Raw genomic sequence first — 27866 nt, 5'->3', positions numbered from 1 at the left:
TGGCCAGATTAGTGTGCCAGTTTTGAAATCTGCCACTTCTTAAACAAAGCCCTTGAGAAACATGAGCCTTTCAGTAATGGTTGAGGAAAGGAGAGAGAAGAAACCAGGCAGTTCGCCGTTTCTCATCCAGAAGAGCAGTGTTGTCCTGAGAAGACTTCACTTGTTGATTATCTATTATGGAGTATCCTTGGTAGGGTGATTTATTTTTTCAAATTAATTTTAAATGGAAAATAAAAATGTATATATTTATCACGTACAAGGCAGTGTTTTGAAATATATACATATTGTGGAATGGCTAAATAAAGCTAACTAGATATATGACCAAAGGAAACGAAATCAGTTTGTCAAATATATATATATATATATTTTTTTTTCTTTTTCCAGCTATATGTACCATTTGCAACAATATATATAAACCTTGAGGACATTATGTTAAGTGAAATATTCCAGGCACAGAAAGACAAATATCATATAATCTCACTCTTGTGGAATCTAAAAACTGTAGATCTCATAGAACTGAGAATAGAATGATGGTTGCTTGGAGCTAGGGCAGTTAGGGTGGGGATTGGGATATGTGTGACTAAGTTACTAAGTTGCCCAAGCTAGGCTTGAACTTGTGATCCTCCTGCCTCAGCCAACCAGAGTGCTTGGATCACAGGTGTGTGCCACTATGCCTGGCCAGTCTGAGGAACTTTTAAACATACACATTTACTATAATTAAAGTAATATACTGATAATTCATCTAGTTTACAAATGATTACAGCACTAGTCTGAAATGACTATATTTTGATTATATTAAGATTTTGTATTCTCTGTTTAAATGCAAATGATGTTGGTCAAAGAATATAAAATTTCAGTCAGAAAAGTAATAAGTTTGAAAGATCTATAGTGCAACATAGTGACTATTGTTAATGACCATATATTGTATTCTTGAAAATTGCTGAGAGTAGATTTTAAGTGTACTCACCACATAAAATAAGTAGATGAGGTAATGCTTATGGCTGGGTGTTTTAATCCTCACAATAACCCTGCCTCTAAGAGGTGACAGAATATACCCTAGGTCATGTAGTTAGTAAGTACTGATATGGAGTTTCCAATACAGCTCTGGTTGAGCAAATGTGCTTCCCCCATTCCCTACTGCATTACACTGCTTGGGGTAAATATGGCTTTTCTTAACTTGGAGATATCTCAGAAAAGATGTCTTTTCTGTCTTCGGGCCTCTGAGATTCTGTCTAAGGAAGGAGTCAGAAGGGGCAGAGCTGGGACCTTATAGGTTAAAAACTACAGGGAAAAGGACTTCAGTTCAAAACAAGGAATTGAGCATCTGGCCCTCTAGAAGCCAAGACAGATCAGGACAGAAATCCACAGAGGTCCGTGTTTATAGGTAGTTGAAGAGTATGAGCACTGCCTTCTCTCTAACTTGATGAGGCATAAGGGAGGAAGTCTGTTCTGCCTGGCAATTGGGACCTACCATTTAAGGAGGCCCTCATGGTGGAGCCAGGTCCCGAAAGGAAGGTGCTGTACTCCTTGGAAGGAATTGACAAAAGCTCTAGGACCATCCTGGAACCCAACAGTTACCTGGATGTTCACCAGAGAGGTAGCAGACTGGAGAGGAAGTATCCTTCTTGCCACGGATGATAGACAACTGTCAACAATGGGAAGCTATAGTTTGAGGAGGCTCATGACCCGGTGGGAAAGGGAAGTGGGGCCTACTCTTCCTCCCATTTACCTATTTCTTCTTGTGAGTGTGCTCACAGCCAGGGAAGAGAGAGAACACATCTTGCTACAGATAATTCTGTCACTTGTCCCAACATATAAAAGCTGAGATTCTTCAAAGGCTTGATCTTGGATTACATCTAAGTCCCATTAGGGTGTGGTGTTACCACACTGAGTTCCATTTTTAAGAACCCTCTGCCTGGCTCCTGCTCTAGCTATAGTTTATTGCTATCTACTTGTTCCCCTCAAGGTCTTTGGTCCCTATGAAAAAGGTGAAATCTTTGCACATCTATTCAATTCATTGACTCATTCAGTATTGACTGAAGGTCCACTGTGTCTCAAGGAGAATCCCTAGACCTAATAACCACTTTCTCTGCCCTTAGAAACTTGGAGTTCTTTATGGAGGCGTAGATAAGCACATGCAACTCTCTCCCCACAAAGAATGAAACACCCTTGAGGCTTTGGTTGCATGGTGTGATATATACAACACAGGATTCTGAGTCAGTCCTGGCTCAAATTTTGTCCTACTACTTGTCTGTGTGACTTTAGATGGCTTATTTATACTCTTGGGACTTTCCTCAGTAAAATGGTAATCACACTAAAATCCTGGAGATTTTGTGATTTAATTCTGAAATAAGTAAAGTGCCTGCTGCATAGCAGGCATTCTAATATCAATTGTTCTTAATAAGTAGGTGAACATGGCCCTGGAAATTCAGATGAAGGAGCCATGAAATCGGGAAGCCTTTATGGCTCAATAAATTACTTAGGATGTGTGGACTTTGCATTTGAAGACAGCAACTCTTTTCTTCTGCTCTTATTATAAAATGTAGTCATCTGTTATTACAGTAATAGTATACCCATATTACAGATGACACACTGAGGCTTAGAGAGGGGAAAAGATCTCTTCAAGGTCACATGGCTATAGGAAGTGGTATAGCTGGTGCTTGAACTAGGAAAGATAGCATTTCCAGTTTTCCCGGTGCCTGTTGTCAACTGTGTCCTCTGAGACCTCCTTTGCCTGTTCCTAAAACTCAGAACTCCAGCTGAGTGTGTTCTCCACTATATAGCACATGTTCACTGGAGCACAGGCAGTGTGGAATAGCAGAAGCAGTGATGATGTTATCCCCTCTTGTAGCTTTCCAGTTGTGCATTGATTTATTTTCAGGGAGGTGTTTGATGCAGCTGCTGCCAAGCCTGTAATGGTATCTCAGTGAGCCTCAGATGTTTGGGCATTGACATAGTTTTGCATATAGTTTCTTATACAATTCTTCTCTTGAGGTTCCAGCCCTGCTTTCTGATCCTGATCTGGGCTTCTGAAGTGCCTGATGATGTCACTGGTTGTTTACTCAGATAGATACATGGAGGATACAAGGACAGGGGCTCTGGGCTCTAGTACTGACCCCTCCCCCAGACCTTAGGCTTAGGCACATGCAAAAGAGAGGTAAATGGGATTCTTTATTATACCCAGAAGCTCTTGCTAATCAGTAAGTATTTTTTCAGAGGCAGATCTCCTCTGCTCATTGGACTTCAGGTTTTCATTTTATGCTGCTTGAACCTCATTAACTCTCCACAAGCTGTTACAGGGATTTGTGTTCTGGGGCTGAATAGAATACACGGTTTCAGGTTTCTTAAGCCAGTATCTTACAGATTGAAGTCCTAGTTCTGACAGATTCTAGGAGGGACACAAAACTTGGGATAAATGTGACTTAGTATGTATCTTAGAGCATGAATTTTATTTATTATAATAAAAATTTCACTATTTAAGTAATAGGATATAAAATTTGCACAAATGATTAAGACTAAACCTGATGCTTCAAAGAAATTCTGGCTAGCTTGCAGCTATCTACTGATTTTCCTAATCTTACATCCCTACTCCACAAACACTCTAGATCCCCTGGGTATATACATTCCATATTTTCTGCTGCTTAAGGACTTCTTCCATGGAAGCTTTGAGGAAATACTGGCTCAGATTGGATGAACTGGCTGTTTGGGGCCAAAGGGAATCAAGAAAGAATTTTTTCTCAGGGATAGAGCATTTTTCAGAGTGAAATAATAAGGACTCTGGTTACTGGATCCACAGAAGTAGTTCCTGAAGTAGAAGCTAGACAGTGCTCGCTCACTTGAAAATGAAGCCCCCACTCCTAACCTCCAGAGCGGAGGTCTCAGTTGGAAGCAACGCTGGAAGCAAGCAAAATTTGTCCCCATTTTCAGTCTTGGGAATTGGAAATGAACCCAAGACTTGCTGGATCAAATGGTTCTTGGCATCCTGTGGAGCTTAATTGGAGATTTCCTTATACCCTGTGGTCAAGGATCATGTGTCTTGTTCTTTGTTCTTTCTTTTTCAGTCTCAATTCTGACTTTAGTCCATATCCCCACCCCCTATATTCTCACTTCCTTACTTTGGAACTTCAGTACAGGCTGAAAGATAGTGCTTATCTCTGCAGTCCCTAAATTCTAAAGAAGTAAAACGTATGTTTCTGTTTTCTCTGTGTTAACAAAGGAACAGGCATTGCTCAGAGATATAAAAAATCTCCCACTGATCCTGAAATATTTCCTTTGACATTGCTTGAGGTATTACTTTAACTTCTCAGAGTTACTCTGGGTCCCAGAAATACCCTGATTCCCATGAATCTGCCTCATCTTATCACACCATACCCATCCTACTAGTAAAACAGACAACATAGTACAGAAAGAAGATAAGAGACTGACTCCTGAGATCTCCACAAGATTGTATAGTCTGTTTTACTTACCTTCAGTCCTGGGATCTCCTGAAACTACAACTGATCTGTTGCTACCAGTTCTGTTCCCAGTTTGCTCCATTCCTCCATGACCTAATATCTTAGTTCTGAAGGTGCATCCTATCTTCAGTATCTTCAATTGATCCTTCTCTCTTGGGATTAAATTGTTCCCTGGAACTTGATTCTTCCCACCAGTTGCATCTGTACACCTATTCTTCAACCCTGTGGAAAATCGGTAGAACCCATTAATGGGCCTAATCTTAGGTTTAGGATAAAAGATACTTTTAACACATTCACAACAGTGTCATAATTCAGCTCTGATTTGAACATGTTATGTTTTTCCTGGCTTGAACCACTTTTGGTAAATGCATGACTGTCCCATGCATGTACCACTGATGGTTCAAGCTGGTGGGAATATGTTTAAAACCTTTTCTTTTTACATTTTTATTAGTATATGTTTGCAGTATGTAATGATTATATTCCTCGTGGGGAGTTGGTACATGTACATAACACATCTTGATTCTCTTTTCATCTCCTTCCCCTCCCTGCTCTCCTCCCTGTCATCATCTCTGGGTCCTCTTCACTGTTGCAAAATATCTATCTCCATATTTTCCAATATCCATCTTTTATTTTGTCTTTATTTATATTTTAGGTTTCTCATATAAGAGAAACTATGTGATATTAATGCTTACGTGTCTGATTTATTTTAATAAACATTATGGTCTCAAGGTGCATACATTTTCCTACATATGACTCAAATTTATCTTTTTATGGCAGAGTACTACTGCATTATTTATGAATACTACATATTATTTATCCATTAATCTGTTGATGGACATATAGGCCACTTCCAAAATTTAACTATTATGATTTGTGCTATTATAAACATGGGCATGCATGTATTACTGTAGTATGATGTTTTTAACTCTTATTGGGAAGATACTTAGAAGGGTAATAGCTGAGTCAGATGGAATTTCTAGTTTTAATTTTTTGAGGAATTTCTACACTGATGTCCATAGTGGTCATACTTGTTTATATTCCCACCAGCAATGTAGAAGGGTTCCTTTTTCCCTGTGGCCTCTCCAGCATTTGTTTTTACTAGTATATAATTTCTTGATGATAGCCATTCTTTCTGGATAAGATGGAATCTCACTTGTTTCAATTTGCATTTCTCTAATGGCCAAAAATGTTTATTTTATGTATTTATTGGCCATTTATACTTCCTCTTCTGAGAAGTGTCTAATCATTTCAGGTGCCCATATTTTATTGAGTCTTTTATTTTGGGGGTCTAATTTTTTTGTGTGTTCTTTATATATTCTAGACATTAGTCCTGTGTCTGAGGAATAGCTAGCAAAAAGATTTTTTCCCATTCTGTACATTGTCTCTTCACTCTGTTGGTTATTTCCTTTGCTGAACACAAAATTTTAAATTTGATATGATACCATTTGTTTATTATTGATGTTATTTCTTATGCAATTGGGATTCTGTTCAGAGAGTCTTTTCCTATGTCCATGTCTTCGAGAGTTTTACCTATTTTAATTTCCAGCAGATTGTTTGTGTTCCAATATTCAGGTCTTTGATCCATTTTGATTTTTACTAGCACCATTTATTAAAGAGGCTGTCTTTCCTCCAACATCTGTTTTTGGCCCCTTTGTCAAAGATTAGGGACTGAATGTACTTGGGGTTGTTTATGCATCCTCTCTTCCATTCCATTGTCTGTGTATCTGTCTTTGTGCCAGTTTCATGCTGTTTTTCTAACTAGCTTTGTAATATAACTTGAAGTTTGGAACTGTGACATGTCTTGGTTTGCTCTTATTGCCCAGCATTGCTTTTGCTACTCTGGGTCACTTCTGGTTCCATATCAATTTTGGGATTGTTTTCCCTAGTTCTGTGAGGAATACTGTTGGTATTTTGATTGGGAGTATGTTAAATCTGTATATCAGTTCTGGAAGTATGACCATCTTGACAATATTGGTTCTGCCTATCCAGGAACAGGGCATATGTTTCCATTTTTTGATGTCCTCTTTGATTTCCTTTTTCAGAGTACTATAGTTTTCATTTTAGAGGTCTTTCACTTTCTTGGTTGAGTAAATTCCTAAGTATTTAATTTTTCTTGATGTTATTATGAATGATATTGTTTCCCTAATTTATTTCTTGTGAGCTCATTATTGGTGTACAGGAATACTATTGTAGAAAGTCTTTTCTATCCATACATATCCCCTCCATTTTCTGTAAAAAGCCAGTATCATTTTTCAACACAAGTTCACATTTCTTCATCTAAAACTTGCTGACAGTTTCTGTTGCCTATTGACTTAGAGTAAGGGACTCAACTGCCCTTGAATCCTGAAAGCCTTTTTTCTTTGAGACAAGGTCTCACTATATAGTTCAGGCTGGCCTCGAATTCTTGTGGATCCTCCTGCCTCAGCCTCCCAAGTACTAGGCTTACAGGTGTATGCTGCCATAGCTGGCCTGAAAGCCTTTTGTTCTTTTCTCACCATCTCCTCCACATTAGTCTTTATAAAACATATTTCTAATTACCCAAGTCAGCAAGAGGTAGATGGGAAATGGTGTTATTTTTCTTAGCAATTTGCAAAACAATCTTGTGACCTAATTACTAGAGATTTGTTCCTTGCTTCTTTTTTGGGGGGTGGGGTACGGGAATCGAACTTGGGACCTTGCGCTTGCGTGGCAGGCGCTGGAACCACTAAGCTAAATCCCCAGCCCCATTCCTTGCTTCTATCTCTGTTATATCTCTTAGATTCCCTACTCACTGCACTGTAAACCCCTCTTCCACACCCACTCAATGAAAAAATAGAGAAGATTGCTTAATGTGAGGCTGACCTCATTAGGATATGGCTCAGCTTTCCTGCCTCCATCTCTGGTGGTGGGCATGTAGGGGTTGAGTTGATAGCCAGACCATTAACATGCTAATGCCAGAAACTGAAGAACAGTCTCCATCTATCTTTTCCTGGCAGACTTCTCTTTCTTGCCCACTGCTTAGCCAAGACTACTATGGTGAGGTATCCACCTTGTTTTCATCCTCAACCTATGTGAGAGTAATCATGACTGGGCTTTTTGTAGGACTGGAAGAAAGTATTGCAACACCTAGGGACAACAGAGCTTCAGGTTGTATACTTCCAAACATTCTTTCTTAGGGTATTATAAATGGGAGTCAGTCTTAAAGTTGCAGACATTATTCCCAGTTGCTAAAAATAAGGATACTTATGGCCAGTGATACAGTCATTTATGCCCACGTGACAAGTCCTTCATAGAAACCCAAAGGATGGTGTTTGGGCAGTTTCTGGATAGATGAACATGTGGAGGTCCATGGATGGTGATGTGCTGGAGGACATAGAAGCTCTTTACTCCTCCCATAACTCACCCTTTGCATTTCTTCCATCTGATTGTTCATTTGTGTCCTTTGTAACACCCTTTATAATGAATGGGCAAACATAAGATAAAGGACAATATATGAGAGTAACCCAGGAAAATAAAATGCAAGAGTTAACCCAATAATCTCTGCCTTCAGTTTTTAACCTACTCTGGGAGTAGACAGCTACATGATATAACAAAGGGAAGGGGGAGGTGGTAGAAAGTGCACTGGACTTGAATGGATTTGGAGTTAAACAGACTGGTTTGAATCCTGACTCTGCCACTTATTACTAGAATGTTGGGCAAATAATTTCAGTTATCTAAAATTTTATTAATCTGTGAAATGGGCTTAATTGTTATGTATCATAGTGTTATTATGAAAATTAAAGAAGATAATAGATGTAAGATCCTTGGTATGTGAATTGCTAATAAGTAATAGATCATTTCCCTACCTCAGCAATAGTACTTTATGTAGAGGTACTAACACTGGTTCTTGACTCTGTCCAAATATATTTTTCTTTTCTGATCTGAGCATCTTAAACCCTTTAAAGACAGAGGTGAGGTGGGCTCCACTTTTGTGTCATCTGCCTGGCACAGGGTAGATATTCAACCAGTAATGATTTTCTGTTTTCTCTTCCAGGTGGTGAAAACTATTGGCCTGAGGGAAGTTTGGTTCTTTGGTCTGCAGTACCAGGACACCAAGAGTTTCTCCACTTGGCTGAAACTCAACAAAAAGGTAAGTGTTTACTCCTGTGCAGGTTTCGAGTACCTTCCTCCATCAGAACTTGTTCAGGGGGTAATGTATGCTAGCTAGCAAACCTGGGTTACCTAGGGCTCTGTGTATCATTGAGTGGTCTGTTGGCTACCTGGATCAGAATAAAGGCAGAGAACTCATGCAAGGCAAAGCTCTTACTCTGTCTCCACCTTGACTTATGACAGTGAGAATGGCTGCATCTAAGAAAGAGGACACCTTTTTCTTCCCACTGGGATCTCTGTCTTTAACTTTGACCTTTTTTGCTTTGACCAAAGCTTTTGGTAGTTCTTTGAGAAGGGATTAGCATCCCTTTCTTGTTTTCAAACTCTAGGGCTATGGAAGATCTGTTAAAAGAGAACCACAGACTTTTTTTTTGTACTGGAGAAAATCATGGGAGATCTCAGTCTAACTCTACCCTTCTCTCACTAGTCTACTATTGCCTGACCACATACCCTCTTTCTTGATCTGACACCTAAATTAGATGACAACTGGAATGATTTAAGTCCAGTCAAGCTCTCTGCTCCAGTTAGCATCTCTGCAAGAACCTGGCAGTCCTTCGTGTCAGTATCCCAAACTGGCTGACTTTGTTCTTGGAGGTGTCCATACTATGCTGTGGCTTGTTTCTCTCATTGTCTGTAGGAGGTAGGTACCCTACTTTCTGCTGGGAGAGTCTTGTTTTCTCAAAGAGTTGAGCCTTTTGCTGGACAACTACAAAGCCATTAGGAGCCAGTTTCAAGCTTTAAATGATGATCTAATTTTGTCAGGCATGGTGGCACATCCCTGTAGTTCTAGCACTCAGGAAAGTGAGGCAGGAGGATTATGAATTTGGGGCCAATATCTGGGCTACATAGGTGGTTCAAGGCTGGCTTGGACTGCATAGTGAGACCCTGTCTCTAAGAAACAAAACTAAAAAACCACTAAGAGATGATCTCATGTATGTTTTTGTCCAGCTAATTCTTGGGCCTCAAATCATAGTTTTCAGTCTTGTCTTTGCTATTTTATGGGGTGGGAGGATCCTTGAAAGAAGAGCTTTCTTACACTTACAGTCAGAATTTGAGTCCAGTTGGCTATATTGTCAGATATTGGTCACTTGAGGGCTTCTGAACATAAGGATCAACAGGAGGTGATTATGGACATGGGACTGGGAAGGGTCTCCAATGAAAGTAATATCTTTTGAATTATCAGCAAGATTTCCACCTAGCTCTGTAAGATTACTCAAACCAGTGACTTTTCAGTATCTTCTCCTCAACCTACAGTCACTCCCCCACCATGAAATCCTATTTTTTAGAGGTTATAACCCCTTGCTGCTCCCAGGTGACTGCACAGGATGTACGAAAGGAAAGCCCCCTGCTCTTTAAGTTCCGGGCCAAATTCTACCCTGAAGATGTATCTGAGGAATTGATCCAGGATATCACCCAGCGCCTGTTCTTTTTGCAAGTGAAGGAAGGTATTCTCAATGATGACATTTATTGCCCACCTGAAACTGCTGTGCTGCTGGCCTCTTATGCTGTCCAGTCTAAGTATGGTGACTTCAACAAGGAGGTGCATAAGTCTGGCTACCTGGCTGGAGACAAGTTGCTGCCCCAAAGGTAAGGTGGCACCCTGGTCTCTTTTGCCCTTGCCAAAGGGAACTTCAACCTAAGGATAACTAATACTTGTTCCACAGGGGCTGCCAGGTCTGTTCCTCTTCACTAGGGTCGGCCTAAAGACTGTGTTATACTGCTTAGAGTGACCTATTTGCATGTATCATGCCCTGTTGCTTCTCTGGCTCTCAAAATAAAAATCCCCTTTCCCCCCACTCTCTCTGCCCAATTATAGAACTTCATTACCGCACAGATAGGTACTTATTTAGAAGCAGAGGTAGATTAATTTTCCCAGTTCCATTTTCTCAATCCCTTTCACTGACTTAGACCTCTTATTTCAGAAGTTCACAGGGGAGAAGAAATATACACAAGCCACAGAGCTCAGTCTTTTAGTATTAGTAACCAGTATACAGTGATTTCTGCATTTTGTAATCTTCAAAGTTGAAAGCCCTCAAACACTCATTATTTTTTGTTGTAGCATCACAACACAACATGAATAAGGCAGGCATTATCCTTATTTCTTATTTTGGGAAATGGAGGTATAGAGAAACTTGCCATGACTTGCCCCATCTCCCACAGCTCATTTGAGGCAGAGGCATCCCTAAAACCCTGACTCCTTATTTTTTTAACTGTAGCTTTTTTTCCTATTGCATCTGATTGTTATTTCCATAGACTTCTGGATTAGGAAAACAATGAAATCTCATTCTCAGATCCCTGGTACCACTGGACCTGTGGCATATATACAATCTATCAGAAGAAATTAGGGATACTAGTTGTGCCCTGGAATACTTTATGAGTTATTGTCATAATATCTGAAGTGGCATGTTTAAAGCAAGCCTCTTTTATAATCTAGTAGATTTGGGAGTTTGAGCCTATAATTTCTCTCAGAGACGTTTGGGCTTAGTTCTCTGTTCTGTAGCCAAAAACTGTCCTCTCATCCCTGGGCAATATTCTTACAAACTACTGGTCTCAAGAGAATCTAGAAGAGTATGTATCTGTCTCTCTGGGGCCCATCCTGACTCTTTGCCCCTCAAATCAGCACATATTCCTTATAAATCACTGTTGTACTTGGAGACCGTGGGATATTATTGAATTTTCTGGTTCCCAGTGGTCCCAGTGTCTTTGTTAGCCATCTATAGAGTATAGCTCTCCTATCTCTTAGGAAATTCCTTATTTCTAATTTAATATCTTCTGCTGTGATTTTAATCTACTTCATGTATGACCTTGGTGGGCTGACTCTACATTTGGATCAACTTCTGTAGAAAACTGAATGGACTTCCCTTCCCTCCTGCACATGGGCTTTGCACTTCAAACTAAACACTATGCATTGTCTTTCCAGAGTCCTGGAGCAGCACAAACTCAACAAGGACCAGTGGGAGGAGCGGATTCAAGTCTGGCATGAAGAACACCGGGGCATGCTCAGGTAAGCCCATCCCAGCAGCTGTGGGCCCACTATCCTTGTAAGAAATAAAAGTGTAGGTTCTAGGGAGAAGAAGCAGATGATTGGGGATATTAGTGGATGTTGGAGAAAGAGAGACAAAGATGATGCTGGCACAAAAAGATAGAGAGCAAACCAGAGGCAGTATAAGACTGTTTTTTGTGCCACCAGGTATCTCCTCCCAAAAATGAAATAGGAAAGGGAGCTCTTTAAACATTACAAAGCATTTGTAAGGTACTTGAGGAACAAATATCATTGTGCTCTCACCACCCATTGCTCTGCTAAGAATGTATAAGAGGCTATTACAATAAATAATATGGAGAAAATAGTGTCTATGAATGCTAATATACAGAGGCCAGCAAGGGTTAGCTCACCCTTATTACTCTTGAGTACCTCAGACCTTAGGCTCCTTTCAGCAAATTTTGCTTGACAAAAATCACGTGTGCTCTATTCCATTATCTGCTTACCTTCTACCCCTTTTCCCATTTCTGATATCAAGATCCTTGTCAAAAGCACACAGGAAGTAGACTTTTCTGTCTCTGTGAGTCTGATTCAGAGATTCCGCTCTGTGACACCCTGTTCTTTACCTTGTATGTTTTAGAGAGGATGCTGTTCTGGAATATCTGAAGATTGCTCAAGACCTGGAGATGTATGGTGTGAACTACTTCAGCATCAAGAACAAGAAAGGCTCAGAGTTGTGGCTAGGGGTGGATGCCCTAGGTCTCAACATTTATGAGCAGAATGACAGGTACAACTCAGACTTCTGTTAGTTTATTTGGGTCACTGTGATACTTAGGGCTCACTACTCACCATGTAGCAGGACTATGCCACTTGAGTCTCACCTCAGTTCTTTTTCTACCTAATTTAGGTGGGCCCAGATAGTTGTACAACCTCCCTCAAGCCTATAAATCCTGTATCGCCTAGACTTGTACCGTCCACTATGGTGTCCATGAGCCACATGGGGTTGGTGAACTCTTAAAATGTGGCCACTTTGAATTGAGACATGGTATCTATAAACATAAACTGCACACTAGACTTTGAAGACTTAATGTGCAAAATAAAATATAAAATGCCTCAATATTTTAAAAATACTGATTTATATATTTATAGTATTTTGGGTATATTGAGTTAATTAAACTATTGTAATTAATTTCACCTTTTTTTTCACTCATGTTCATGTGACTACTATAGAACTTAAAATGTGACACATTATAAATATTATGAATATTATTATATATTAATATTAATATGTATAATTTTTTAAGAAATGCTGGCCTGGAATCTAACTTGTCAGGATTTGTAAATAGGGCCAAGTCTCATGTGATGATTAAGTGGCTTTTGGCCTATAATTAATTCTCTTGTGTGGCCTCATCTTACTTGCTTATCTCCCCATCCCCCTTGCTCTACTCTTGATGAGGATGGAGATTTATAGATTATTGTTCCACATACATTCTGAATCTTGGAATTCATCATCTTCTCTAATTTTTATAACCTTAGAAGGATCTCAGTAAAATAGGGCTAGGGATGCTCTTAAAGGACTTTTACAAGGTACGTGCTTCAACCAAAGTGGAAAAAAATCTCAACATATTGGAACAAGAAATAATAGGTTGGTTGTGGTAGCAAGAGGTCCTTTATGTAACATTAATGCTGACAATTGATCTCATGGCATGTGATGACACTGGTAATGGGTCTACCTCCTCAAGAAAGAAGTTTTTTGAAAAGAGAGGAATAAGGGCAAAGCACTAGCCCTCTGTGCCTTTTTTATCTTGTCCTTGACCTGATGCTTTTGGTCTCCACTGCTACAGACTGACTCCCAAGATTGGTTTCCCCTGGAGTGAAATCAGGAACATCTCTTTCAATGACAAGAAATTTGTCATCAAGCCTATTGACAAAAAAGCCCCGGTGAGTGACTCCTCTCTTTGATCATAACAGGTATTCACCAAAGCCTGGATTATGCTAAGCATAATCATGTCATAGTATTTGTCTTTTCCTTTTCTGAATTGTGTGTGTGTGTATACATGTGCATACACACATGTACAGGAGGTACAAATGGAGAGTGATATGGAAGGAAACACCAATGCTAAGAAATGGCTAAGAATCATCCTGTACCTGGTGCCATTCTATTATCTGTGTCTCAGTGGGACCTTGATCTCTTTCTCTCTCTCTCTCTCTCTCTCTCTCTCTCTCTCTCTCTCTCTCTCTCTCTCTCTCTCTCTCTCATAAAGGAGAGGTACAGGCAGTCCTAAGTGCTGCTTCTTTTGCTTCTTTTTTTTTTTTGTACTGGGGCTCAAACTCAGGACCTTGCACTTTCGAGGCAGGCGGCCACACCACTGAGCTAAATCCCCACCCCCTGAGTGCTGCTTCTTAACCATTGTCTTCCACTATTCTGAGACTCTGTGATAGAAACAGTCCATCTCATCTTTCTTAGCCTCTCAGCCCTAGAAAGTAGATTACATTCACATACTTTTTATCTTTAATTGTAGTAACAGGACAGAGCCAGATGAAGTCCAAATCCAAATTTGCTTTTTGGTATAACTTTATGGCTGCCTTCTCAGACTTCTCTCCAGAGCAACCTAAAATCAAGGAAATGCAAATCTAGATCTTCCTTTAACGTGTTCACCACCCTTCTAACCTACTTAGTTGTCTGTGGCTAACAAGACTAGAAAGCTGGTGATTGAGGGTAAGATAGAAACTTCTACCTGAGGTGAAACTTACTTGAGGGTCTACTCTTCTGGTGTTCATTGTGTCCAACAAGGGCCAATGGCCTTGTTGAGCCTGACCCATTTCATAAGGGTTCAACCTTCTTCACCCTAAAGGTGTCTGAACTTCCTCTAGTAGTTACTTTATATGTGTTGTCTCCTTAAAGGCTCAGCAACATGATTATGTGGGTATACTCGTTAAGTTGATGAAATTCATGTTCAGAGAGATGAAGTGATTTGTCTAAGATCACATAGCTAAAACAGTACAGCTGTGATTTATGCCTAGGTATTTGACCTTAAAAGCCCGTGTTCCTTCCATTGTACCCCAAGCTATATGAAATGATAGCAGTTTGGCTTTGACAGAAGAGGTAGTGATTAGCCCATCAGCTGATGATCTTGGTCCAGTGGTATTGGTAGTAACTAACTCAAACTCACTGGATTTTCTTGTGTGTTTTTTACTGCTGCTGTGCCCAAAATCTCATCAGAAAAAGGTAAGTAACAAAGCCAGATGAGATAAAGGGCTTATTTAGCAAACAACAACCAGGAAAATCACTGTTTTGTATTTATAAATGTATTTATAGCCTGCCTTGTTCTAAAAAGCATTTCAAGGTCTGAGTCAGGGACATGTTTTTTGGAGATTACAGCAGCACTTCATTCACTTATATCGCACCCACTAGGGTAGTATGCAGAGATTGTGTGGCTTCTAAAAAAGGCCCTCTAAAACTCAGTATCATATCTAATTGGTAGAGAAAGACAGTTCTGATCCTTTAGTTGAGTTGAGGGTATTTTAGGATGCTTTTTGTAACTAAAGGTTGAAAGGTATTGTGGTTTGGTGGACTCCACTGATTGCCGAATCAAGAAACCTCAATTCTAGTCTTGGTCTACCACTAACCCAGCATCTGACCATGGGCAAATCACTTCGCCACTCTGATAATTAGTTTTCCTATCTGTACTGGAAAGGATTGGATAAACAATCTTCCCAGTGCTTTTGGATTTAGCTTTTCAGAAGGTAGATGTTCTCCTTTGCCTGTTCTTCCAAACTCTTTCTGACTGCTGTTTTTCCACCAGGACTTTGTCTTTTATGCTCCCCGGCTGAGGATTAATAAACGGATCTTAGCCCTGTGCATGGGAAACCATGAGCTATATATGCGCCGCCGCAAGCCTGACACCATTGAAGTGCAGCAGATGAAGGCACAGGCCCGAGCGGAGAAGCACCAGAAGCAGATGGAGCGGTAGGTGCTACAGAGCTGAAATTCGAGCCTGGAGTGAGGGCTACTGCTGGGGTAAGGGAGCTGCTCAAAGATTCTGAACCTGCCAAGGCAGGATGTGAAGTCAACCTAGGACTAGGAGTGAGTGAGCTGCAGAGATGATAGCCCCTGCACTCATTCTCAGGTGTAGACATCCTTGTTCCTGGGAAGCAACTATCAGAAGTATATAGGATGGACGGGCATTTCATAGTTTCCTATTATCTATAAACTTCAAGCCATTGGTATGCTAGATAGACTCTGGGTTGTTCCAGGCTGACTAGTCTAGTGACAGTAGCAGAGAGCTCTATGCACATGTAAGCCTGCATTCTATAGGGTTTTTTTGCGAAGAAATGGGAAGAGCCCCAGAATGTTCCCTAGAAAGCCCACTGTATTTGCAGTATAGCCTCTTGCTCCGCAAAGTGTAATCTGAGGCTCAGTATCATCATCATCAATTTGGGAATTTGTTAGAAAAGCAAGATATAGGACCTTGCCCCAGACCAGTGATCAAAATCTGCATCTTAAGATCCAGGTGATCATATCTTCAAAGATATGCAGATGGCCAACAGACACATGTAAATATCCTTTGTCATTAGGTAAATGCAAAGGAAAACAATAATGAGGTACTACTTCATACCTATCAGTGTAGACACAAAAAATAAAACTGGAAATAAGGTGGTGAGGTTGTAGAGAAATTAGAATCCACATACATTGCTGGTGGGGATGTAAAAAGTTTGAAAACAGTATGACAGTTCCTCAAAAAGTTAAACATAGAATTACTATATAATCCTCCAATCCCACTGCTTAGTAAGTATCCCTAAATAGTTGAAAGTGGGTATTCAAGCAAATATATATACACACATGCTTATAGGAGCATTATTTTTTTTCCCATTAAGTTTATTGGTACATTTTCGGTATAAAATACAGTTGCATTCATCATTGGGATCTTGTACCTTTACACGAGTCTCTTGGTTCTTATTTTTTTCCCCTTCCCTTGCCCTCCCTTCCCTATTTGCAAAGACTTTGTTTCCATTTTTTTCCTTTTCTCATATTTTTTCTTTTCCCTTTTTTCCTTTCCCCTACCCCGCCCACTTCCCCTGCATCTTTAGACCTTTTCTTCCTGTTACACAATATCAGTTATACATTTTTTAAATTACAATATCAAGATCTAGGAGACATTACCACAGATTTTACAGAATTTAAAAGGATATAGAAAGCATATTTCAAAAATCTGTTTTGAAATAAATTTGACAACTTCTAAGAAGTACCTTGGAAGACAAATTAATGAAACTAACTCTGGAGGAAATATAAAATTTGAATAGCACCTATTAAAGAAAGTGTATTCCTAGCTTGAAAACCTACCTATATGACAACAGCAGGCTCATATACATTTTAACTGATAAATTATATCAAACATTTAAAGCAGAAAAAAGAAGGAACACTTCTCCCCTCATTTTAGGAAATCAACATTGTGCTAATCCTAAAGCTGGATAAAGATAATAGAAGAAAAAAGTATGAACATAGATAGAAATTTGTTTAACAAAACAAACTCTTAGAAGTCAGATCTGGCAGGATGTAGAAAGTGGTTTTGTTATAGGGATGGCAGTGTTGGTTCAGCATTGGAAGATCCACCCCCAAAAGTCATCATTTTAACAGAGGAAAGGAAAAAGCCATATGATCCTGTCACCAGTTGGAGAAAAAGTATTGGACTAAATTCCACAGCTGTTCATGGTAAAAGCTATCAGGAGACTAGAAGTAGAACAGAGCCTTCTCAACAGATTAAAGACATGTACCTCCATACTTCCAGCGAGAACACCTTATATGAATGGAGAAGACACAATGCTTTCTCCTTAAGGTGGGGAACAAGGGCAAATATGCTTACTCTTTATCTGTCCATTGAACTTTGAAACCTAGGCCCCACCAAAATAGTCTGGCAATAAAATGACACAATTAGGATAGGATTGGCAAGGTAGAAGCAAAATCTTTATATGTAGATGAAATGATCATCTACAGAGAAAATACTAAGAAATCTCTAGGAGCCCATAGAACTTGTATTTGAATTTAGCAGGAGTAGAAAACACAAAGTATATATATGAATTCAGGACTATGTATACTTGCTATAAATAAAGAATTGGATATTGAAATTTAAAGGTTATGTAGGAGTACAAAGGACCTAGAAAAGTTAAAAACAAAAACAAAAACAGTGTTAGAAGACGTTTAGTACCTAATTTTAAGACTTCTTCTAAAGCTACAGTAATCAAGGCAGTGTTGGTGTAAGGAAAGACATATAGATCATTGGAATAAAACAGAGAATCTAGAAATAGAACCACACATATATGGTCCACTGAGTTTTGAAAGATTATTTAACATTAGCATTTTATAGAATATAAACTCGATTCAAGAGCTGAGGAAGAGATAGTGTTTTCAGCAAACGGCGCTAGAACACCTAGTATTCATATATAAAAAATTAACCTCAACCCTTTATTTCCATACATGAAAATAACTTGAAGGGATCTATGAACCTAAATAAGAAAGCCTAAAAGTATAAAACTTTAAGAAGAAATTATAAGGGAAAATGTTTATGAATTCAGGGTAGACAAGAACTACCTAGTATACAAGACATGATGTATAAAAGAAAAAAACTTGATAAATGAGATTTCATCAAAATTTAGAATAACATCATTAAAATGAAAAGTAGTCCTTAAACAGACCGTATTTACAATGCATATAACCTATGAGCAGAATACATAAAGAATTCTTAGAGCTCATTAATAGACAACCCAATTAAAAAGGAAACATAAGAAGATGATAAATAGCCAGTACAGCACAAGGAAAGGTATGCAACTCTAGAATCAGAAAAATACTAATCAGTACAATAACAAGATTGAATTATATACTCATTAGGGAGATGAAGTTAAAAGTTTTAAAAACCTTGTCATGACTTTTTCTTCTTGTTGGATTCTCCCCCGTTGCGTTTCATTTATCACGCCCAATGGATTCATTCTGCTGGGTTTCCTGAGGTTGTGATCCTCATTGTCTTTTCCTAGGGTATTGTCTAAAAATTTTTGGGGTGCCGGCTTGATATTCTTGAAGTTCCTGAGGTGCTCTTTATCATGAAAGTATCTTATTTCTCCATCAATTTTGAAAGATAATTTTGCAGGGTACATCAATCTGGGTTGGAGGCTGTTTTCCTTTAGGGCTTGAAATACATCACTCCAAGCTCTTCTTGCCTTGAGGGTTTGCATTGAGAAGTCTGCTGTGATTCTGATGGGCTTTCCTTTGTATATGATTTGTTTCTTTTCTCTCACTGCTTGTAGAATTTTATTCTTCTATTGGATTTCTGGAATCCTAACTATTATATGCCTATGTGTAGATTTTTTTTTTTGATTAAGGCTAGCTGGAGTCCTGTATGCCTCACTTATCTGTATGTCAAGTTCTTTTCCCCTGCTTGGGAAGTTTTCTGGCATCACTTCTGTGAACAGTTTTTTTATGTCATCTGCACTCTCTCCTCTTTCTTCATTGACTCCAGTCAGTCTTATGTTATTCTTTGCATCGTCTAGCAGCTGCTGGTTTGATTTCTCATGTTCCTTTACAATTTTAAAGCAATTTTTCTTTTCCTGGTAACTAATTGCAATCTTTTCTTCTATATCTGAAATTCTGTCCTCACATTGGTTCATTCTGCTGCACAGACTTTCGATGGAGATTTTAATCTCTTGGAAATCTGTTTGCATGTGTTTTATGGATTTCATTTGTTTCCTATGTTGGGATTCCATCATGTTCCTCAGATCCTCTATTTTTTAATCTGTGTCCTCTCTAGATTTATTAATCATGTCTTGCACCATGAGCAAAATCTTTGCTGTTATCTGAGTAATTATTTCTGATTTCATTTTTCCCAGATCCTCTTTTGTTGCCAGTTCAGAGAGTCCAGGTGGTTGAGTATCAGATTTTTCCATCTCATTTCCCTTTGGGGTTGCTGTAGGTGATCTGGAAGTCTGTTTTTGAGGCTTGTTTACGTGTCTTCTCATTTCTACTGGGTGTGGGGGGGTGGTTCTGGCGCCCACGTGGCTCACCTTCTCTGCCCTAGGAGCTTGGGATGGCAGTGGGGGAGCTTCCTTCCGGGTTCTGGGACTGGCTCAGCTTCTCTGCCCTAAGAGCTTGGGATGGCGGTGGTGGAGCTTCCTTCCAGTTCTGGGACCGGCTCAGCTTCTCTGCCCTAGGAGCTTGGGATGGCGTCGGGGGAGCTTCCTTCCGGGTTGTGGGACCGGCTCACCTTTCTATAGGACCATTATTAACAATAGCCAAAATATGGAATGTTTATCAATGGATAAACAAATTGTAAATACATATAGTGGAATATATTTTAGTCTATTTTGTATTGGTAGAAGAGACTTCCTGAGGCTGGATACAGTATAAGGAAAAGAGGTTTATTTTGGCTTATGATTTTGGAGGCTGAGAAGTCCAAGATCAGGCACCTGCATCTGGTAAGAGCTTTATAGTGTTTCATAACATGGCAAATGGCATCATTATATAGCAGGAGCACATGCAAGAACAGAGTAGTACATGAGGAAGAGGGATTCAGAGGAGGTGCCAAGCTTACTTACAACAACCTACTTTCACAAATACTGATGCAGTCCTGGGAAACCCAAACCACTCACTTCAGACAGGATTAATTCCTTCTGAGCTTTGTTCCCTTAATGACCTCATCACTTCCCACTAGGCCGCACCTAATGAAATTTTCAGCACCTCTCAATACTGTTACATTGGAGAATAAGCCTCTAAAATGTGAACCTTTAGGACAGACCATATCCAAACCACAGTAGAATATTTTTCAGCAATACATGCTACATTATGTTGCACCTAGAAAATATTAGGCTAAGTGGAAGAAGTCAAGCAGAAAAGGTTACATATTGTGTGTTTCCATGTATATGAATATCCACAATAAGAAAAAATCTGTAGAAACAGAAGGTAGGTTGGTGGTCGTCGGGTTGAGAGGTGGGGAGGAACTTCCTAATGGGTATGAGGTTTTACTGTGGAGTGATGATTTTGGAACTAGCAAAAGATGATGGTTGAAGAACACTGTAGATGTACTAAGTGCCTCTCAATTGTTCACTTTAAAATGGTTTGTTATGTGAACTTTACCTTAATAATTTATTTCAAAAGATCCCAGTTGATTCCTATGCACATTAGGGTTCAAGAAGTACTACTGTATTAGGTGCTCTGTTATAATAAGTTTGGATCCCTCTTGGTGTGGTGGCATACACCAGTAACCCCAGCACTCTGGGTGGCTGAAGTAGAAGAATCACAAGTTAGAGCCTAGTCTGGGCAACTTAGTGACCTAGTAAGACTCTGGGGATGACTGGGGATGTAGCTCAGTGGATGATCCTAGGTTCAATCCCCACTACTGAGAAAGAGAGAAAGACAGACAGTGAGATAGTTTGGAACCTTGGAAGGTTTCTTATCTATTAGAGTAGAAATGACTTCATATATGAGTGTGTAGATGCTAAGGTTCACATTTATTCAGAAGAAAATTACCAAGATTACAGTTTACAGAGCTGAATCTGGCAGGAACCAGCCTTCTAGGTCTTCATGGTCTAATATGAAAGAAAGTGTGTGTGTGTGTGTGTAATATATCTCTCAAGGTACAAAGGCTGTGCCATTCATTCACTTAGTAAATATTTGTTGTGTAATGAAAAAAAGACCAAAAATTCCTGTTCTCTTGATGCTATCATTCTAATGGGAGGAGACAAACATAAATAACTTATGCAGTATTGATATTGTAAAAAGTGCTATGGAGAAAAATAACAGAATAGGGATGAAAAGGGGTACACCCAGTATTTTGAGGGCTCAAAGGGAGAAAAAACATCTAGCCAAGGTATAAGAAGGCTTTCTGGAAAGAGGTGCTAGAGCAAGATAAAATACTTATTCTAGATTTGCAGCACAGTCTGGGGGGAAAGGAGCCTAGAACTAGGCTTTAGGGTAGGCAAAGTTAGACCTAGCCATAGGGATCTATAGCCTGAAGCATACCATCCTAGTATGGAGCTGTAACTTGAAAAGACAGACAGAGCAGGACATATAGGCCATTTTACAGATAGAGGAACTGAGAACAAGAGTAAAGCAGCGACATAGCTAGGTTAGTGGGTTACTATTCAGTGGGTTACTCATAGATCAGGGATTCCAGATTGGGTTTCCTGACTAGGCCATGAGCATACCACCCTACGTGGGGCTGTGATATGTAGGCAAGGATGTGGAGGTAAGGGAGAGTGGTCCAAGCTCTCAAGCTCTGGGTGTGTTGGAAGAGTGGGGGCTAAGGGGAGCTTGGGAATCCCCTGATTTCTATGTAGCTTTGCTGTTTGTTCCATCTTCCCTTCTCCTTTTCCTAGTGCCCTGCTGGAAAATGAGAAGAAGAAGCGTGAGATGGCAGAAAAGGAGAAGGAGAAGATTGAACGGGAGAAAGAAGAACTGATGGAGAAGCTGAAGCAGATTGAGGAACAGACTAAGAAGGCTCAGCAAGGTGAGGCTTGAAGTTACTGTGGCAGTTGAGTTTCCCTAGATCTGGGACTGTGTGAGCTAGAGACCTTTCTACCTGAACTATAGATCCAGATGATATAGTCCAGGTATGGCCAAAGAATAAATGAAGGATGGGAGAAGAGCTCTCAGAACCTTTTGTCAGTTGTGCCATGAGGTTGAGAATTTCGAGGATAGTGTGCCATCTTCATCCCTGTGCCCTTCACTGCCCTCTCCCTTCTTTTCTCCCTAGAACTGGAAGAACAGACCCGCAGAGCCATGGAACTTGAGCAGGAACGGAAGCGTGCCCAGAACGAGGCTGAAAAGCTGGCCAAGGAGCGTCAAGAAGCTGAAGAGGCTAAGGAGGCTCTGCTGCAGGCCTCCCGGGACCAGAAGAAGACTCAAGAACAGTTGGTAAGGCTGCACAATGGGCTGAGATTGTGGGACCTCTCCTTTTCTCCTTTGTCTGCCTGCCTGTGTATAGCTACTTCTGCCTGAAGAGCTGGCTCTTCCTAGCAGGTTTCCATTCCACAAGCCCCTAACAGCTCATTCAGAAGCAAGCCGAGGGGTCATGGTGTGTCTCAGAAACCTGTGCAAACAGAATGTCCTTAGTCTTTCTTTTCTTTTATTCTTTCTTCTGTTCGTTCATTCATTTGTTTTTTGAGACAAGGTCTTGCTATGTAGTTCAGGGTGGCCTTGAACTCACTATGTAGCCCAAGCTAGCCTCGAAATCATGGTGATCCTCCTGCCTCAGCCTTCTGAGTGCTGGAATTACAGACCACAGGTGTGCACCACCATGCCTGGCTCTGTTCACTTTCTTAACCCTTGGAGATCTGAGTCAGTACCCTGACGAAAGAAAAGGAGTGAGGAGTGAGAAATGAAGAGACTCATGCTTAGTTAGTAGCCACTGTGTGTTGCTATGCTAGCCATGCTTACCTTTTCCTTACATTTTTGTTTCTTTTTACCAGCAACCCTTTGGGATCAATCCCCATATGAGATAATATTTCCAGATAAGTAAACTAGGTCGTAGTGAGGTTAAGAGACTTGCCAAAGGTCACACAGTTGTAGGTGAACAAGGATTAGAACCCACTTCTGGGTTTATTCCTTGAAATGTGTGCAAAACTGTGTGTTCATGCATTATTTGCGGGGAGGAGGATGAGTGTCCATATTTTCATCACGATTTCCAAGGGTTCTTTGACTCAGAAGTTAACCTGTGGTCTAAATTCCTTGACATATGCTCTGCCTTTGTACTATTTGCGGTGGGAGTTGAGGGAACTAAAAACCTAGCTCTCAGAAAGAAGCTGTTATGGAAAATTTGCCCAAGGTGTGCAGGTGTGCATAAACTTTTTTCCTTTGTTCATATCACCTTATGATATTTTAATTCTTTCCTTTACTTGTCCTGGAAAGAGTCTTAGCAGAGACCTGTGCATCTCAGGATAGCAGAGAAGGGTATGGTACTTTAGGAAGTCATCTCCAAAGCTTTACTGAGGCCTCAACTGCATGCATACATGAGAGGAGAAGGAGAGGGAAGGAGGAGGAGGGACAGATATGAGGAAGGTACAGAAATGATATATTATCGTCTTTGTGAGGCCTACAGTTTAGGAGAGGAGCTATGATTTACAAAGGAAGTCCTAGGTGAGGAAGATAGGACTGAAGTGGAGTAATAACAGTTAAAAGACCTCCCAATGCAGTAAGCAAATGGAGTAGCAAGTTCCAGCTGGTTCTCCAGGGGAATTGTGGTTGAAGACACCTGGGCCCTGAGGACCAGGAGGCCCCACCCTCACAGGCTTCCAATTTATCTGTAGGCTTCAGAAATGGCAGAGCTGACAGCTCGGATCTCTCAGCTAGAGATGGCCCGACAGAAGAAGGAGAGTGAGGCTGTGGAATGGCAACAGAAGGTAAGACACAGCACTGGAGCAAAATATTGTGGGAAGTGTACCACATGCATACATTTGAACTTCTTAGATTCCTTAGGTTTGGGCTCTTTCCAGCTTCCAACTTTTCTGTACAGCAGGCATTGTGGAGGAAGGTGCTCAGTGCTTTCTCAAATATTTCCCCAAATTCCCCAATATCCCTGGGGAAGTTGATACAAATGCTTCTGTTTTATAGCTGTGGAAACTAGGAATCAGGTAGATGAAATCATTTGCCCATTTGTTATCTGCCTATAGCCACACTACTCGTGGCATGCATACATTGCCACAAGTTACCTGGTCTAACTGCTGGTCTTTTTCTCTGTCACTGGACAGGCACAGATGGTACAGGAAGACTTGGAGAAGACTCGTGCTGAGTTGAAGACTGCCATGAGTACACCTCATGTGGCAGAGCCTGCAGAGAATGAGCAGGATGAACAAGATGAGAATGGGGCAGAGGCCAGTGCTGACCTGCGGGCTGATGCTATGGCCAAGGACCGTAGTGAGGAGGAACGTACCACTGAGGCAGAGAAGAATGAGCGAGTGCAGAAGCACCTGAAGGTATACAAGCAGCAGCAAAGGGTCAAGGAGACTATGTGCATTAACTTAATAGCCCATGACATTCCCTAGACCACCATGGGAGGACAGTTATAGAAGACTGTCCAGGTGCTGCATGAAAGTCTAAGCCTATTTCAAGTGAAACTTTAAGAGTGGCCACCTCTCACTTATTAATCCAGCCCCAGGTTATCACTTTGTTTGTTGGGATTTTCTCTCTGCCCCAACTCCATTCACCTCTTATGTTCAGAAAATATCTAGCTGATAAAATATCTACTTGAATCTTTGGTATATTGCTCTGCTATAAAGGGATTCCCATTGTCAATTAATTAGTCCCCTAGGTTTGTGTGTTTGTTTTTTTTAATTCTTGCCCCACTACAGTCCTAATGGGACTGGTTTTTCTCTCTCTCTCCCTTCCACCTTCCCTCCCTCCAGATAGATGATGCGTAGACAGACAGATGGATAGATTGATGGCTATATAGGCATAGATACAGATACAGCTATAGATGTAGATATATAGAAGAGAAGGAAAGAAAAGAAGTCCGATCAAATTAAGTAGAGCTAAAATGAGAGGAAGCTATTGATCCCTGCATCCCCTTGCATCTTCACAGGCCCTCACTTCAGAGCTGGCCAATGCCCGTGATGAATCCAAGAAGACCGCCAATGACATGATCCATGCTGAGAACATGCGACTGGGCCGAGATAAATACAAGACCCTGCGTCAGATCCGGCAGGGCAACACCAAGCAGCGCATTGATGAGTTTGAGTCCATGTAATCATGTAATAGACACCCAGCCTCTAGGGATCCCTTCTTTATTCTTCCTTATAATCCCCATACCTTTGTCTAACTTACACTGTGCTGGAGCCACTAACTAGATTCATGCCAACCATTCAGTGCAGCCATGGGACCAGACCTAGCCCCTCAGCCTGGCTAAGTTCCCTGGGCAGACAAATGGCCCACTATGGTGCCAATGAGACCCCCCTTTCCCCTCTGTAACCTGTTTAATCTAGCTTGCTAGAATATACCACTTCCTGAGCTCAGAGACACTTTCCACTTGATTAGGCAAGAACCCCTACACTTAGCTGTTGCCCAGTGAGAGTTAAGTATTCTCCACTACCCTATACCACCATTGCCTTCCTCTTCCAGGTCATGTGATTTTCAGGATTGAGGTATTACAGGGTTTAAGAAAAGAAGTAGGGCTATGACAGGGTCAACTTGACCTAGAATTTGGCCTCCCAGAGCCCCATCCCTTTTAGACGCTTTGAGATGCTTGGAGAATAAAGAAATATTCAGTCATTCTTTCTACCTCCCAGATTTGGCCTATTACAAACTCAGTTCCAATAAGCCTTTTTTCTGAGTTCAGGGACTCAGTTTCTCCCTAGAGTAGGATGGGGAGACAGTGCCTTCAAGAGGCTTCACATCCTGTAAGGCCATTGGCCCTTTTATTCAGGAAAGAATGGGTAATGCGTACCCCAGTGCCTTATGGGGATCTAAACTGCTGTCAAGTGAACTTTTTGAGCAGTGGTACCTCATTATTCCAGGTCCTTAGTTCCTCTGTGGATCTGCCCCTGCCCCCTCCAATCCCTAAATCGCCTCCAGCTAGAACAGTAGTGATGAGTACCCAAAAGCTCAGCCAGCCCTATATATATACAGCTCTTGCCAAAAGGGAGGAAATGTTTATACATTGTGTCAGTATTTTTCCTACCAGTTTAGGACACTCTCCCCCATCAGAACTACTTGGGCTACAGCTCCTGCTTCGTAGCCATCTGGGCCTTAGGATGGTGAGCACTAGATCTTGACGCCAGTAGGCACAATTAGGGAGTGAACAGAAGAACCTACTTATGGTAAAGAAGCCCATGCCTCTGATACAGTTTACTTCTCTCAGGTGCCCAGGAGTTCGTTCCTGTCACCCCTGCCTGGGCCCTGCCTCTCACAAACCTCTAACCCAGGTCTTATCAGTAACTATGCTGTCCCATGGCCTACATACCATAGAGCTGCTGGGGATTCTGGCCTGGTCCCTTCTGTACCCCCCATGCTTTGCCCTCAACCCAGGAATATCTTCTTCCTCCTCTCTATCTCATGTATGCTTTTTTCCTTTGTACCAGTATTATATATTCTAGTGATATCTAACTCAATATTGATTTTTTACCTTTCTTGCTAATGCACAGTTAGAAAATATTAGTCTTGGGGCAGAATCATTCTGGCCTCATGTCCTTTACCACCCCCATGCCTGGGAAGCATATACTATATTATAAAAGGATATTTTGCCAGAAATTTAATGTAAGAAGCTTTCAGTATTAGTGATGTTACCTGTCACTATAGGTCATACAATACATTTTTAAAGTAGTTGGCATTTAGTTTTATTGTTTCTATTTGCCTTCTCCCCAGGATTCATTCCCCAAGGGGAGGTCCTGTGCCTCTGTGCAGTGCCCCTAGCCCAGTGCTTCCTTGGATCCCCCCCCACCTGACCTTGGGGAGTGTTGTGTGTATTGCTGTGAATTATTTTGACACTCATTTATGCCCTGTATTGGCTAAATTAAAACCTAGAATTGGGAAATTTAAACTGCTTTAAATAAGGCAGTAACCCTCCACCAGGGAGGCTGGGGAGAAAGGTTAGATTTTATATTCATGTCTTTTTGTGTATTCTTGGGTTTTTAAAAAATTGTTTTTGGAGGGGATTGTGCTCAACCCATGTTCTATTTCAGTGCCAATAAAATTTAGAAAGACTTCACTGTTACTCAGTCTTTCTTTGTGGTCTGAGTGGGTGGCCCTAAGATATTTCACCATAATTTCCACTTTATAGACCACCTTTCTATCCTTCCTCTCATTTCATTCTCACTTAAATTTTATGGAAAGGAGGGACATGACTATCCCTATCTTAACAGAGAATAAGCTCAAAAAAGCAGTGTTAACTCTCAACATCATAGGACTACGTGACTTAACAGACTGTCCTTTCTGCAGCTCTAAGCCAACTTTTCTAGTGTAATTATGGACTCTGCATTGATCATGTGATGCTCATAGAATTACTTGGCATTGGGACCTCAGGGCTACCTACTTTTGTCTCTGAACTCCTCCTGTAGTCTCAAGACCTGCCTTGCCTCCTTCTTAGGAAGGCGTACAGATTCGTCTTACCTCTTACAACCCTAACTTATTGTATAGTTCCAATAACTGTCAGGGAAACTATCTTGGGTCTTGTTATAGAAGGCAGTGGGAAATGACTGTGAAGATGGAGAGTATATATGTGCAGAAGCTATTGGGCCACGCTTACGTTTTTTTAAAATTAATTTTATTGGTAGATTTTAGATATACACAATGATCACATTCATCATAGGGAATTTGTACTTGTATGTGA

General features: G+C 40.6%; 1 protein-coding gene across 1 annotated transcript in view; it reads left to right on the top strand.

Annotated features, from left to right (window-relative positions):
• Msn (moesin) overlaps positions 1 to 27245 on the top strand; it is a 75148-nt gene extending 47903 nt beyond the window's left edge. Inside the window, exons 3-13 of the mRNA XM_004872247.3 lie at positions 8467 to 8562; positions 9895 to 10169; positions 11503 to 11586; positions 12203 to 12349; positions 13407 to 13503; positions 15369 to 15532; positions 21925 to 22055; positions 22302 to 22462; positions 23854 to 23946; positions 24295 to 24519; positions 25125 to 27245. Of these exons, the coding sequence (XP_004872304.1) occupies positions 8467 to 8562; positions 9895 to 10169; positions 11503 to 11586; positions 12203 to 12349; positions 13407 to 13503; positions 15369 to 15532; positions 21925 to 22055; positions 22302 to 22462; positions 23854 to 23946; positions 24295 to 24519; positions 25125 to 25289 (1638 nt within the window). The 3' untranslated portion in view covers positions 25290 to 27245. The remainder of the gene's footprint in view (positions 1 to 8466; positions 8563 to 9894; positions 10170 to 11502; positions 11587 to 12202; positions 12350 to 13406; positions 13504 to 15368; positions 15533 to 21924; positions 22056 to 22301; positions 22463 to 23853; positions 23947 to 24294; positions 24520 to 25124) is intronic.
• Positions 27246 to 27866: the final 621 nt, after the last annotated feature.

The sequence above is a fragment of the Heterocephalus glaber genome, unplaced genomic scaffold (genome assembly GCF_053883595.1).
Source record: "Heterocephalus glaber isolate CG9 unplaced genomic scaffold, H.glaber_assembly_v1.0 deba00001790, whole genome shotgun sequence".
Lineage (NCBI taxonomy): Eukaryota > Metazoa > Chordata > Mammalia > Rodentia > Bathyergidae > Heterocephalus > Heterocephalus glaber.
Note: the sequence above shows the minus strand (reverse complement) of the source record. Positions and strands in the feature narration are given on the sequence as shown.